The sequence below is a fragment of the Mercenaria mercenaria genome, chromosome 12 (genome assembly GCF_021730395.1).
Source record: "Mercenaria mercenaria strain notata chromosome 12, MADL_Memer_1, whole genome shotgun sequence".
NCBI lineage: Eukaryota > Metazoa > Mollusca > Bivalvia > Venerida > Veneridae > Mercenaria > Mercenaria mercenaria.
Window position 1 is genome coordinate 34,494,305 of NC_069372.1, and position 16,021 is coordinate 34,510,325.

Sequence of the window (16,021 nt, forward strand, 5' to 3'; positions counted from 1 at the left end):
GGTCACATGAGCTCAAAAACTAGGTCACTATGTCAAATAATAGAAAAAACGACGTCATACTCAGAACTGGGTCATGGGGAAGAGGTGAGCGATTCAGGTTCATCATGGTCCTCTTGTTTATTTGGCTACAGCCAACTTTTGGCCAGGGCAGGCCCTGTTGCTGATGAAAGTCTATGGATAATTAAGGGTGACAATCTTAATGTTACTATGTTTTCCTTCATGGCAGTATGGAAAACTAAAATGCTACATGAGTGTGACATTTTGTACTGGTAAAACAATTTAGGCTAACACAAAACTTGTAATCTCTACAGTATCCACTTAGGATAATAGGTCAAAATACTTTTGAAATATATTCTCAATTGATCAAGCATTTTTTGTACATACTTACATGTATGTTTATTACTATATATATTACTAGAGGCCAGGTGTCTTGAAATAATTGTGGGCTTTTTTAGTGACATCTTCATGAAAGAATGAAATATTAGTAATTTACCGTAAGTTAGGTTCAAAATAAAATTTGCTTTAAGAATCTATTAGTATCTCCTTTGAGGAAAGGGAGAGAAGGCTGTGGTCATTATTAACTTTTAGCCTGATGGCAGCAAGTGATTCTGCCTTTGCGACCAGTGCACATTTGAGCAGGCTGATCATGGTCTGCACTGTTAGCTATTCAGTCTGTAAATTTTCAGTGAAAACCCCTTTGAATAATAAATGATATTGCCCAAACTGAATAATGGACCAGTCTGTTTGAGAAATTTAGCAGGCTAAGGGTTAAAGTACATCTTACTTGTATAAGGTAACCTGCAGTTTCGGTTAAAACTGAAAGTGAAAACATTGCATTATGAAGTAAGCTGCTAGACAAATTAGATTATAGATCATTGTTTAATTTTATGAAAAAAAGGTGAAAATAGTTTTAAATATGGTGAAAGTTGACACCATGCAGGGACCGATTACCTATAATACAATGTTTCCCAAGTCAAGACTTCAAGAACATCAGGGATAGGGTTAAAACATAAAATATGAACTTACGTATGAAAGCATGACTGATGGACAGACAAGAAAACTTGATGGTCCGAGCTGATCATCTGTTGACTGGCTGGATCACATTGGCTCGGAGTGATATTTCATCTGGGGGTGGGGGTGGTCTGTAGCCACTAGTTGTACCAGTCTGAAACCACTAATCACTACACAATATTACTGCATAGAATGAAAATAATATTACCATGCAGTTTGTATAAATATTTGAGTCATGTCAAAAGAATTAATCAGGAAAAATTATTAATTGTTAAATTTCTAGGTTAGAAGATTACTTGACTCGCAGAGGAAAATGACAAAATCGAAAACTAAAGTTCGACAACGTAAAACAGAATCTGAAGATATAAATGGCAGCGTAAACACACAGACTGATAACAGACAGGTTGAAAGAGAAAAACGAGAAATGGAGCGTCGAGAAAGACAGAAGATTGTCCTGTGGAGATCACCTGCAACCACAGTCCAGTATTTCATCCTTGAAGCTAGTACATTGTTTTCATTACTGATGGGAAGGTATACTAAATTAAAATACACTTATTCCTTTAAACTTATTCCGTACTGGATTATACTCTCCACAACACATTCCTGAGCATATCCACTGCAACAAGGGTGTGAGAGAAAAGAAACTAGTTTTCTTTTAAAGTTGAGCAACAAGCTCTCTAGTATCATTTTTCATGTCTTTGTAAGAACTAAGATACAGATAATGAGCGAACCCACTAACTTCACTCGTTAGCAGCATGTACCACTAATCTACTTAGACTTACTCGTAATGACACTAAAGCTTGAGATTTACTGAGTTTCTTTCAGTCAGAAAACACAGAGCTAAAGTATTATGTATAAGGTAATTTCAGCTCAGTTCAGTTGTGACCAAGGTGGGATCTGAGCCTACGGCCTTGTTAAATGGTAAAATTTTATTCCATACACTTTACAATAAAACGTGGTACAGTGATGTTGTTTAGCTTTCATGATAAGTGCAGTCAAACTTCATTCTCTCCAACTCGCATGATTTGAACACCACTCTTCACTCAAACTCATCATCAGGTTCCGTCAGAACCCCTGTATAATGTTAATTGTTCAATGGCGCAAGCTACTGATAACTCAAACATATTATGCCAGTCTCGTCGAGTTCGAGCAAACGAAGTTTGACGGTATTTGTTTTTGTTGGAGCCATTTTTATAAGCATTGTACAGTTTTCAATAGCTTTTATAATGTTTGTCAACATAAGTGAAGAAAACAAGTTTTTTTAAAGTTTAAAAATATCTTACTTTTCTCCTGTCTTTGAAAAATGAAATGTGTTACTATTTGCAGATTGTATGGAAGAAAGAAAACTGTGATGCTTGTTCTTAGTGTTATAACCTTTTTAGTTCTTGTGTATTATATGGAAGGAGCACATCAAAAAGTAAGTTCATACAGGGAGTCTATATGAGAGCCAAAATTGAACTTTCTTGTGTACATTTCTTATGATAGACATGACAAGTGTCAGGTGCCATTTTATTAGCTCAACTATTTGAAGAAAAGTGAGAGCTGTTCTACATGTACTTAATCAGGCCTGCGCGTCAAGAGTAGGTGTCGTACCTTGGCTAATTTTTTTAGCTCACCTGTCACGTTTTAGCTCACCCATCATGGGTTCCAGAGTTATGGCCCCTTAAATGGGCCAAAATTTGCTATTTTGGCTTTTGCAGCCATATAGAGACTTCATTTATGGTTTGATTTGATACAAACTTGCAAAATATATTCAACAACAATAAATCTTGGATTTCATGATGAATCTGTCAGAAGCAATCATAGGTTCCGGAGTTATTTTATATCTGAATACCTCCCCTGATTTTAATCAAAATGGATTTATATCAGTAAGTACTTATAGGACTCATTTGAAATTTCATTATTGTCATTAGGTGGACTGAGACAATCAGGGTAGATAACTGTGGACTGATTTTATGTTAAATTACCTCCCTTTATTTCAAATTAAACTGGGTATATCTGCGTAACTAACGAAGATACTGATCTGAAATTTCATTTATGCCATCAGATTGACTTGGACAATCAATGAAGATACATATTGACTGACTTTATGACAAATTACCTCCCTTTATTGTTTGATGTAAATGAGTATACCTAGCAGCTTCTAATGAGATTGGTTTGAAAGGTTATTTATGTCTTCCATGGTAAGAAATAGTCATGTTAGATAACTCTTGATTGAATGTTTATCGATATGAATACTTTTCTGATATATTGTTGTAAAAGCTCGACTCTGTATCTTCTACATGCATATACCAATGCATGATTACTTCCCCTGATTTTTATAAAAATGGATTTATCTCAGTATTTATAGGACTGATTTGAAATTTCATGATTTTCATTAGTTGGACTGAGACAATCAGTGTAGATAATTTCGACTGATTTTATGTCAAATTATCTCCCTTTGTTTCAAATTAAAATTGATATATCTCAGTAACCAATGAATATACTGATTTGAAATGTCATTTATGCCATCAGATGGACTCTGACAATCAGGGTAGATAACCAATTTATGACAAATTACCTCCCTTTATTTTATGTAAATGAATATATATCAGCAGCATCTAATGAGATTGATTTTAAATGTTATTTAAGTCTTCCAGGGTAAGAAATAGTCATGCTAGTACAAAAATGCAGCATTTGAGCCTAGGACCCTCAAATTGGCCCTGACTAGTATGTGACCCATAGGTCAAAAGGGACAGTTACAAGAAATTTTTTATCCTGATGATATTTAAACTTGATCTTATCATTAAGAGCAATGGTACTCGGATGAGCGATATAGGGCCATCATGGCCCTCTTGTTTTACAAGTTCTCATTTCTTTAACCATTGCATTTATTGGAGTGAAACGTTACACAAGGCTTCCTAGTCATCAGACCTGCCGAAATGACTAAAGATATGATTTTTAGCGTCCTTGGAAGGTCCTCTGCCAGGGGCACTTCACCTGTTTATGTCTTGTAAACTAAACACAGTTGTTACCATGTGTTCCAATGGTTTGTTTCAGACTGTAGCAAGTATGGAGAAAACATTACTGTTGTGTGCATACTGGCTTGGGCTAGGCATTCTGTCATCAGTAGGTCTAGGAACTGGTCTACATACATTTTTATTGTATCTGGTACGTACAGTCATTTTGTTGCTTTTTAGCTTGACTATTCAAAGAATAGTAGAGCTATTGGACTCGCCCGTGCGTCGGCGTCCGCGTCCCGATTTGGTTAAGTTTTTGTATGTAAGCTGGTATCTCAGTAACCACTTGAGGGAATGGATTGAAACTTCACACACTTATTCACTGTGATAAACTGACTTACATTGCACAGGTTTCATAACTCTTATTTTGCTTTTTTACAAAATCATGCCCCTTTTTCGACTTAGAAATTTTTTGTTAAGGTTTTGTATGTAAGCTGGTATCTCAGTACTCACTAATGGGAATGGATTGAAACTTCACACACTTGTCCACTGTCATGATCTGACATGTAATGCACAGGTCCCATAACTCTACTTTGCATATATACAAAATTATGCCCCTTTTTCGACTTAGAAATTTTTGGTTAAGGTTTTGTATGTAAGCTGGTATCTCAGTACCAACTAATGGGAATGGATTGAAACTTCACATCCTTGTTCAATGTCATGATCTGTCATGTAATGCACAGGTCCTATAACTCTACTTTGCATTTTTACAAAATTATGCCCCTTTTTCGACTTAGAAATTTTTGGTTAAGGTTTTATATGTAAGCTGGTATCTCAGTACTCACTAATGGAAATGGATTGAAACTTCACACACTTGTCCGTTGTCATAAGCTGATATGCACTGTGCAGGTTCCATAACCCTGTTTTGCATTTTTACAAGATTATTCCCCTTTTGTCTTCATTCAATTGACAAGGCTGTTGAATAGTCGAGCGTTGCTGTCCTGCCACAGCTCTTGTTTTTGTTGGATTATTAAAAAAATACAGTTATGAATTATATCTGATTATTTCACAGTGAAAATTCCTTATTTAATTTTTATACGCCCATCTCTGAAAGAGCGGGGCCTATTACTGTGAAATCATTAATATTCGTGGGGGATTAATTGCGTGGATTTCGTGGTTGAGTCAATCCACGAAATTTAATCCCAACGAACAAGTAAAATTCCCATTCATTTTATGTTCAAAAGTTGAAATCCACAAATTCATATCTCCACGAAATTGCTGTTTTGACACAAACCACAAAATTTCATGCCAACGAAATTAAATGGTTTTACAGTATGTGAACACATGTGGCGGGCAGGCAGCGTCCAAAAGCATGTCCACTTATAAGTTGAGTGTGTGTGTGTGTGTGTGTGTTCGGGTTTAATGTCGTTTTCAACAATTTTTCAGTCATATAAACGACGGTGTCTACTTGTAGCAGTGAGCACAATGCCCAACTTTATAGTGCTGCCTCACTGGAATATCACGTCAGAGACACGTGGCATGATACCACACCCAGTCACATTATACTGACAATGGGCTGACCAGTCCTAGCACTATCCTCTTAATGCTGAGCGCCAAGCGAGGAAGCTACTAGTACCATTTTTAGCTCGACTATTCATAGAATAGTAGAGCTATTGGACTCGCCCATGCGTCGGCGTCCGCGTCCGCGTCCCGATTTGGTTAAGTTTTGTATGTAAGCTGGTATCTCAGCAACCACATGTGGGAATGGATTGAAACTTCACACACTTATTCACTGTGATAAACTGACTTACATTGCACAGGTCCCATAACTCTATTCTGCTTTTTTACAAAATTATGCCCCTTTTTCGACTTAGAAATTTTTGGTTAAGGTTTTGTATGTAGCTGGTATCTCAGTAACCACTTGTGGAAATGGATTGAACTTCACAACACTTATTCACTGTGATAACTGACTTTACACTGCACAGGTCCCATAAACTCTATTTTGCTTTTTTACAAAATTATGCCCATTTTTCGACTAGAAATTTTTGATTAAGGTTTTGTATGTTAAGCTGGTATTCAGTAACCACTTGGGGGAATGGATTGAACCTTCACACACTTATTCACTGTGATAAACTGACTTACATTGCACAGGCCCATAACTCTATTTTGCTTTTTTACAAAATTATGCCCCTTTTTCGACTTTCGTATTCAATCAGTCGACAAGGCTGTTGAATAGTCGAGCGTTGCTGTCCTCTGACAGCTCTTGTTTACGTCTGGTATGACGCGGCCGGGGATCGAACCCACGACCTCCTGCACTCGAACTTCTAAGTCGAACAGTTTTCTTCCGATCTTCACCAAACTTGCTGACAATGTTTGTGGGCATAATATCTCGGCCAAGTTTGACAACCACCCAAATCGCCCCAGGCAATCTTGGATTATGGCCCTTGAATTTACGTTACTGAATATTTAGACGGGCGTATTTTGTGACAGTTTGGCACTCTTGTTCTGGTATGGAATTACACTTCAGCATTGACGAATTTAGATGGAAATGGTGTGAAATGCTTTGTTTGTTTATTTTGGGTTTATGTCATTTTTCAACAGTATTTTAGTTATGTAATGGCAGGTAGATAACCAGTGTTCCTTGATTCTATGCCATTACTAACCTGTTCTCTGCAGTAACTGCCAACTTCTCCACATAAATCAGAGGTGGAGGACAAATGATTTCAGACACAATGTCTCTTATAAGTCATCATGGAGAACATGTGCCTCCCCAGGGGATCGCACTCAACAACCCATAATCCGTAGATCTGTGCTCTCCCCACCACAGACGAAGATGTACATGGACATAATTTCTTACAAGAACATTAAAGCATGTACACCTTTGTAATTATTGAAATGAACTAGAAATTTATAAACTCGAGTATTTAACCTTTTTCAGCATAAACACTGTGACATCATGATAGTGCTTCCGGTGTCATATTTTGGTGTGTGACATGTGGGCAAATACTTTAAATTTCATGAGTTAAAGCAAACATTTTTGTTTCAAATTTCATGGAAATCCTAATTTCACAATTTCATTTTCGGCTGTGCTCCACTTAAAAATATTGCATCATTTTGAGATATTTCAATCTGAAACAAGCTAATACCCAACTGTGTCATGTGTGTAAAAAATATTTTTTCATGGTCCATGATTGGGTAGTGTTACAGAAAGAGATATGCGTTATATGTTATATATCTGACTGATATTATTTCAGGGTCCACATATAGCAGCAGTCACGTTAGCGGCATATGAATGTATGTCTGTAGATTTTCCAGAGCCACCATATCCTACTGAGTAAGTAGATACCTGTTTCAAATGTAGCGATACACATTGGAATGTATATGCGAAGCTGTTGTATTTGAGCCGCACCATGAGAAAACCAACATAGTGGGTTTGCGACCAGCATGGATCCAGACCAGCCTGCGCATCCGCGCAGTCTGGTCAGGATCCATGCTGTTCGCTAACAGTTTCTCCAATTCCAACAGGCTTTAAAAGCGAACAGCATGGAGCCTGACCAGACTGCGCGGATGCGCAGGCTGGTCTGGATCCATGCTGGTCGCAAACCCACTATGTTGGTTTTCCCATGGCACGGCTCATTTGTTTTCTTAGTTAAAGACATAAATATCTGTTATTTATATAGAAGTTTGAAGCTTTGGTAAAGACATGGATGTGTTTTATGGTTGCTCTAGTGCATTTCATGTAGAATCTTCATCTGTGTTTGATTTTGTGTTATTTGAAGTTTTTTGAGCTGTTTAGGTTGCCATTTTGGGTCCCTACTGTTTTTAATTAAATTACATTGTTTTTTCTTTGGTATACAATGGCTCAAGCGCCTTGGCTCTTTCATTCTAATCCTTGACAGTTTTCTTTATTTTTTGTATGTATTGATTGCGTAAAACCTTGGATAACTTGGATTTTACTCCAATCCTTAAGTCTTCAAGTGATTATTGTTTAACTGTGTATTATTACATTGGAAAGATGTTATGTATAAATGTAACATAAAATTTCGCTTGTCAAACACAATATAGGGAAAGCTATATGTTCATATGGAGACAAGAGTTTTTCTTGAAGGCTTGATGAAATTTGTTAAGACCTAAGTCTTATATTTGCTGCGTAAGTTTTGTATAACAGTTTGCAGTTATTTCCAGAGAACATCCTTTCCATACATTTCTGGAATTCAGAATGAATAGAATTTCATTAAAACTTTGCACACTTGTTTATCATCATTAGATGAGTAAGTAGACCAAGAACCATAACTCTAACCTGCATTTTGATAGAATTATGGCCCTTTTTGTACTTAGAAAATTTGAATTTCTTGGGTTAAAATTTTTGTTTAGGTCCACTTTACTTTAATGCTGTAAGAACTCTAGCTTTGAAACTTTGCATACTTGTTTATCATCATTATATGACTACATAGGCCAAGAGCCATAAGTCTCATATGCATTTGATTTGAATTATGGTCCTTTACGTACTTAGGAAATTGGATTGTTTTAGGTCCATTTTTCTTGAATTCTATAAGAGCTATAGCTTTGAAAGTATGTACACTTGTTTATTATCATTAGATTAGAATGTAGGTTAAGAACCATAGCTCTCTCATTTTGTCAGAATTATGGACCTTTTAAACTTTTCTTGAATACCTACTATAGCTTTGAAACTTCATACATTTTTTTTGTCATCAATTAAGATGAGTAAGAAGGCCAAGAACCATAACTCTTTTCTTACAAGAACCATAACTCTTTTCTTACAAGAACCGTAACTCTTTTCTTACATATTGCCCAGCACCTGCAGACGAGCGATGGCACCTGCAGGTGGTGCTCTGGTTGGGATATTTAGGGGCCTCCATGACGAAGTGATTAAGGTCGCTAAAACCTCTTGCCCCTCGCTGATGTTGGTGAGCCTTGCTTGGGGCATAGAATTCTTCATTTGAGGAAGCCATCCAGCTAACTTACTGAAGGTCTGTGGTTCTACCCACGTGCCCACCTGTGATGACATAATGCCCTGAGAGGCACCTAGGGGCTACCTACACCATCAAAGCTGGAAAGTTGCCTATATGACCTATAATTGTGTCGGTGTGACGTTAAAACCAACAAATAGAAAAAATGTGATATTCATCAATTTGGTGCCCAATAATGATTACTAGAATATCAGAAGCTATAGTTGAGGCTTATTTATATTGCATAACAATTTTTTAAATCAGAAAAAAAAGTATAAAAGTTATCTGGTTAATTGAATAATTCAGGTTGTTAGAGAGCCAACTGTCTGAGAGTCAGTGAGTTTATTAATTTGTGTTTGTAGTTTTTGTGATAAATCAGACGCAGGGCCCACACTGGGCTGCAAAAATTTGTGAGCAACTTTAATGTGGTGTGTTGCAGATAGAGTACACATTTTTGAGCTGTTTTAAACTCCAGCAAATTAAAATAAGTGATAATTAAGTAACAACCATTGCCTTTAGATTTTACATGCATAGTCTTGATCTGTTTGTGCTGTAATTTTGTTAGAAATTTGAATTTGACTCAAGGATCATTGAACATAAATTCTGCTTCATTGTCAAATTTAAGTTTAGGATTATTTACTTTCCAAGAAAGATAGAAATTACAGATGATTCTTTTGAAGTGTCATCTTTTTTGAAGTAGTTTAGAGCTATAAGAAGCGATTGCAAAAACTGTTAGACAGTTGACAATTTGGACAATTTTCATTCCTGTTTGAGTACATGGAAATCATACTTTTCTCGCCTTTTTCTATTGATCTTGTTGAAGATAAAAGCAATTGGACCAAACAAACACTCGTCTGTAATTACTTACTCAGATGTAATTATGATAGCATCATTTTCAACTATGTTCGAAAAATCATCAAATAATTCCTTTTTTTGCTGATTCGTTTATTTCTCAAAAATTAAAGTAATAAAATAATTTTATCAGTCATTATTACAACTAAATCGAACCCACTTATTCCTTACCCAATTATTTGTCGGATGATTGATAGCAAATAGCAACCTTCCATGATTTCACACTAAACACAAGACTGTAGGGGTGTGTATCGGTCAAAATGATTGATACAATATTTGTTTTGATACAAAATGATCAATATTCGATATATCATATGGTATTTTCTAACGGAATAATAACAGAGTACAAGACCATATAGTAGTGCAATATGAACTTTATTACTAGTATTGATTAATAACTTTTAAGGTGGGTCTATTCTGCGACAAAATCACATAACTTCGATGCATTTTTCTTTAGGAAAATCATGCAGTCTAATGCATTTGCATCCAACATCGACTTGTCTGCAGACAGTATATACGACCAGACTTTACTTTTTGGTTGCGGCATGCTTATGATGGAGATTTATTCTTAATTTGTTCAGTACTCTTAGAATTTGAAGACAGAAATCATCACGGCAAAAATTACCTTCTTACGGGAAGAGTTGAGTTCTGTTCTGGGTACCGTATACTTACATTTTTCCGATGCTGTTGAACGCTGATTGGCTGTCAGGTGTGACGTCGTAAAAAAGCATTTCCGGAGTAAACAAATTACACTAACTGGAGGAGAACTATTACTGAGGCCATTTACCATGTAGTTAGTTTGTTTTTGATCGATACAGGAACGTTGGATCCGATGTATCGATCAAACCCTGAATACCGGTATTCGATACATATCGAGAACCGGTACGCACCCCTAACAGACTGTTTATCAGTAGTTATGTTTTCTACTTTCGTAACTCTAAAAAAAAATTTCTCCACTTTGATTGCAAATATGCCAGTTGGCTCAAGGGGCGAACAACAGTGTGGGCCCTGAGACCATAGATTTGTGAATTTTTGTATCCATTTTCATTTCCCCAGTTTTCATTTTGCTTTCCAAATCCCTGAATAATGTTTCATGCTGAACTCTACAGACAAAATTGAGAAAATTAATTCCTTTTGACATGCAATGCTAAGTGTTTTTTGTTGCTGCAAAATATCAGCCAGAATATTGATTCTGATTGTACAACATTACAGTTTTTGAAAGCACATTTCAAGTATACCATGGTTCTTCCATCTTTAGTTTAATGTACTTCTTATGTTTATTGTAAAAATAGTTCTGCTTTGAGTTTACTAAAATACAACTTGAAGATACTTTTATCTATATCTTGATCATGAGGATGGCTTTGTGGCTGGATGTTTGGGCTGTGATTTTCTTGCTTTACAATGCTTTTAGTTTTAGATACGACAGATCCTTCTGCAACCTTACAGAATGTTTAAGATGCCCTTCCATTGGAATGTTAGGGATGTCGTCTCACGACTGAAAAAATTCCTTCTCTATTTAAGCTGGCAGTATGCCATATGTTCTCATAAAATATATTTTGGTGTTACTATAAAGGTAACAAAAAAATCTTGATGAATGTTTTAAGTGTTTATTTGTTCATAATAAAGATATAAACTCTCAGTCTCTTTCTAGTGATGTAACTACTTCGTCTTTTTGCATGATTTTATTAAATCCTGGATACTTTCCTATTCTGCTATTGAGTGTCACATTTGGCACTTGTTTTCACTGTCTGGCTGTTACCGATACTTACTTTCTACTGAATGTGAAGTATAGTTGCATGAAGACCCTAGTTAGTGATCACATATCACATAATTGGACACATTGTACCATGTTTGCCTAAGTTGCTAAAGGTAGCAAATCAAAAAACAAAGGAGCCATGCCATGAGAAAACCAACATAGTGCGTTTGTGACCAGCATGGATCCAGACCAGCCTGCGCATCCATGCAGTCTGGTCAGGATCCATGCTGTTCGCTAATGGTTTCTCTAATAGCAATGGACTTTGAAACCGAACATCATGGATCCTGACCAGACTGTGCGGATGCACTATGTTGGTTTTCTCATGGTATGGCTCATTAAGGATCTTTAATCATTTCAATTTATTTCTAGAAGAGTTTTGGTGTAGATTTCCAGTTGCTGTGAATGTATAACATTATGATATGGCTACTAGTAGTCTATTACAGGTTAAAATTAATTTACGATACATTTTATCGTTGACTCAGGTTTAACTCTTTTGGGAACTTTGTATGTTCATATAATTACAGGAGATAAACTCATGACGATAGAAAATATTGTATCATCTAATTATTGTTTGACAGGATTGTATGTCCAGAAGAAGAATCTGGAAAGTATATCTCAATGTGGACGATCATGAGTAAAGTGAGGCTAGAGGCCTTCATGTGGGGTGCAGGCACGGCTATCGGAGAACTACCTCCATACTTCATGGCACGTGCAGCTCGATTATCTGGAGCTGATCTTGATGATGATGAGTTTGAAGAGATTGAAGAACTCATTGAAGAAAAGAAAACACATCCTGATGATATGGTATGTAAATGCTGTACCCAATACATCAAATGATTTTACAGTAGATCTGTTTGATAATATTAGACAGCAATGTTAGTTTGAAAATCAGACTGTGAAATGTGATTTTTTTTTTCAAGAATTAGAGGGGATATAAAATTTTTTAGCTTGACTATAGACGAATAGGTAGAGCTATTTGCCATGCCCATTCGCTGGTGTGGGGGAATGAATTGAAACTTCACACACTTGTCCACTGTGATGATCTAACATGCAGGGTACAGGTTTTATAACACTGTTTTGCATTTTACAAAATAACTTCCCATTTTCAGTTGGCAAATTTTAGTAAAGCTTTTATAAGTATTTAAAGCTAGTATTAAGTGGAAGATTCTATAAAAAAAAATCAAAAGTTGAACCTGCTGTCTTTAGCTCTTATTGTCTATACAACATTTTTACAACCTCAGAATGGAATTGAATGATACATTGATCATGTTGTATGCTTCATTAATTTCTGATTTATCTCCCTATCCACTACAGCACAAAAGAGGGGGGAATATAGCTGTCTCTCAACCTTCTTGTGATAGAAGGTGTATTGTACAGCAATTTTGGCTGGAGGAGTATGGCTGTCTCTCACCCTTCTCTTGTGATAAAAAAAAAGTAACTTGTTGTAAAATTCCATTCTTAACTTGACTTTCAAATTCTTTAACAGCAAATTATATAGCAAAGAGTAGATATTTTGTTGTATACCTACAAAGTATAAATTATATTTCAGAGTTTTCTGGAGAAGGCCAAACTATCTGTACATAACCTGGTGCAGCGTGTTGGATTCTTCGGTATTTTACTATGTGCTTCAGTAAGTGTTGCGTTTATATCATATTAAGTAAAATGACATTTTGGAGTGCTTTAAAAAGATAGATTGAAATAGACAATTGAATTACACCTGTCTGTAACTTTGATGTTACACTGGTTGTATAAAGAGAGTGAAAAGTGTTTAAAATAAAGAACCTGTGTTTCCTATGTTTGGAATGGATTTAAAGCCATTTTTTTTAGTACTTTTGTTATATAATGGAATTTCACTTAATTAATATACTAACGTGTTCTCTGCAAATATCTGGACACTTTCATACATCATGTTAATTGAAGCTAAAGGACAAATGAGGTAATTTTACTGTTTAATGGTCAAATTAACAGTCAGGGGTGTAACTGTTTCAAGTTATCACAGTTTATAACCCATTTGAGTTATTGCTTATATTTTCATAACTTGTTTCAGTTATCATAAAATATTACAAAGCCCTCCTGTGCCAATTCCTCATTTTGAATGTGACTAATGCAATTATTTCCTGAATCCTTGAACTCTTATCTTTCCAGCTATGCAGTAAAAAATTTTACGCAAGGTTGATAAAGTTTTACGCGAAAGGTTTAAAGCTATAAAACTCTTAGCATCCCATTATGCTTATCAGGTCATTATCAGACTAAAAGAGAATTTGATTAACCACAGATTGCTACTAATTTCACTGTATAGGTCACTTTGTGAGAACAGCAAAAAGACTTTTTTTGAATAACTTACCTGAGTTAACTTATATTTTATAACTAGTACAGGTTATAAAATGCTTGAAAAAAATAACTGAAATAGGTTATTAACTTAAAACAGTTACACCCCAGACTAATAACTGTGAAAGCATGAAATGATTAATATTCATAGGGGATTAATTTTTTGTTGATTTTATTATTTTGTCAAACCGTGAAATGCCAATGAACAGATAGAATGCCCATTCATTTTACCTTTAAAAGTAGTAATCCACAAAGATTTATACCCACATAGTAGCGATTTTGGCCGTGAAATGATTTCACAGTAATAGCCATACCCAAGCATTGAGCTCAGAAATGTTGAATGTTTTGTTTTCAGATACCAAATCCATTGTTTGATCTGGCTGGTATAACCTGTGGTCACTTCCTGATTCCATTCTGGACATTTTTTGGTGCAACACTCATTGGCAAAGCCATAGTCAAAATGCATATACAGGTAAAGACGTATATGTCAGAGCTCCAGATAAGATTTTAGGTTAAAGGGTATTTTACCCCCTAGTTTTTTTTTCAAATGGTATTTTACTCCTAGATGTTTTTTCAAAAGTGTATTTTAGAATTCTAAATGGTTTTTCAGAATTCGAAATCATTTAAAAGGGTAATAATAATAACTGTTTGTATTTATAATTTTCTGATATTCATGTGCTCCGCTGAAGTGCCTTTGTTGACCAATGCTGTTTTCCTGAATATTTTTGAGCCTTCATTCAAATAGTTTTAACATTTAGTTTACTGCATACATTACATCTTAATTTCAGTTACTGACCACTGCGATATATCAACAGCCAGTAATACTTTGACTGTCAATGTTTTTTTCAGAAACACCAACATGTATGTGCTTCGGCTTTTTCAACAGTTACCCATTATATATCATAGATCACATGCTTGGCGATAGGCATTGTCCGAGTCATCTCCTGTCTCACACCAATATACTTGAAGAAGAAAATGGCATTATTTTACGATATCGTTTGCGTTTCCGCTTTTTTATGAGACACCATTTTGTTTGTTGTACTCGATTACAAAAAAGGATGTGCTTGATTTACGATAAAATTGGATTACGCACTTAAATCGAGTAAAATACGTATCCCGTTTTTTCAATGCGTATCAGTACGCGTAGGTTTGATTTTAAATGCGTTTTTTGTTAATTTCAAAACGTATTTACGCAAATACGCATCTTATCTGGAGCTCTGTATGTATTATTTTAATGTTAACTAACATGTATTTAGCTATAATGATAGTAAGTAAGTAAATAGTTAAAATGATGGTAAATAGGTAAAGCAGTCTGATTGTAAAAAACGTTTGTGATTTTATTTTTATTCGATTTATTCAGAGGGAAAGTCTGAGCAGGAACCTCAGATTTTAATTGTTTTTTAGCACCCTATGAAAAGAAGTAAGTGACGTTGACCATGGCATGATTTGTTATTCATGTCTTCATTGTACATAAATTTTACTTCCATCTGACTTTATAATTATGTCACAGCTGACTGTTTATTAAAAGTGTTTTGTTTTATATTTCAGCAATTATTTGTGATATTTCTGTTCAGTGAACATCATGTAGAAACTGTTGTTAGTTTGATAGGGTAGGTAACATTTGTTATTTTACACCTTCGGATCATCTCATCATTGCCCCATGCTTTCTACCATGCTGTAGATTGATATTCTCCATTATTTTGCTAAAATCTTTTATACTAAGTGCTGATAATGAATACAAAATACTCCATGCAGTAGTTTTTAGCTCGACTATTCGAAGAATAGTCTAGCTATTCTACTCACCCTGGCGTCGGCGTCGGCGTCAGCGTCGGCGTCACACCTTGGTTAAGTTTTTGCATGCAAGTACATACAGCCATCAATTAAAGGCATATAGCTTTGAAACTTATTTTTTCTTTCTCTAGGTCAATTACCAACCTCTCTGGGTCAAGTCCCATAACTCTGACATGTATTTTGAGCTAATTATGCCCCCTTTTGGACTTAGAAAATTTTGGTTAAAGTTTTACATGCAAGTTACTATCTCCAAAACTAATGCAGATATTGATTTGAAACTTCACATGTGTCTTCGGGATTATAAAACTAGTTGATAGCAACAAGTCCCATAACTCTGACCTTCATTTTGGCCAAAATTATGCCCCCTTTTGGAC

The 16,021-nt window shown here is 35.5% G+C and overlaps 1 protein-coding gene across 4 annotated transcripts in view; it reads left to right on the plus strand.

The window, feature by feature from the left end:
- Nucleotides 1-16,021, plus strand: part of LOC123534757 (vacuole membrane protein 1-like) — a 34,390-nt gene that overhangs the window by 8,713 nt on the left and 9,656 nt on the right. For all 4 annotated transcript variants that reach the window (XM_053519599.1, XM_045317156.2, XM_053519600.1 and 1 more), the window contains exons 2-9: nt 1,295-1,542; nt 2,338-2,428; nt 4,051-4,161; nt 7,205-7,284; nt 12,107-12,332; nt 13,078-13,158; nt 14,212-14,328; nt 15,405-15,466. In XM_053519599.1, coding sequence (XP_053375574.1) covers nt 1,325-1,542; nt 2,338-2,428; nt 4,051-4,161; nt 7,205-7,284; nt 12,107-12,332; nt 13,078-13,158; nt 14,212-14,328; nt 15,405-15,466 — 986 coding nt within the window. In that variant the 5' untranslated portion in view covers nt 1,295-1,324. The remainder of the gene's footprint in view (nt 1-1,294; nt 1,543-2,337; nt 2,429-4,050; nt 4,162-7,204; nt 7,285-12,106; nt 12,333-13,077; nt 13,159-14,211; nt 14,329-15,404; nt 15,467-16,021) is intronic.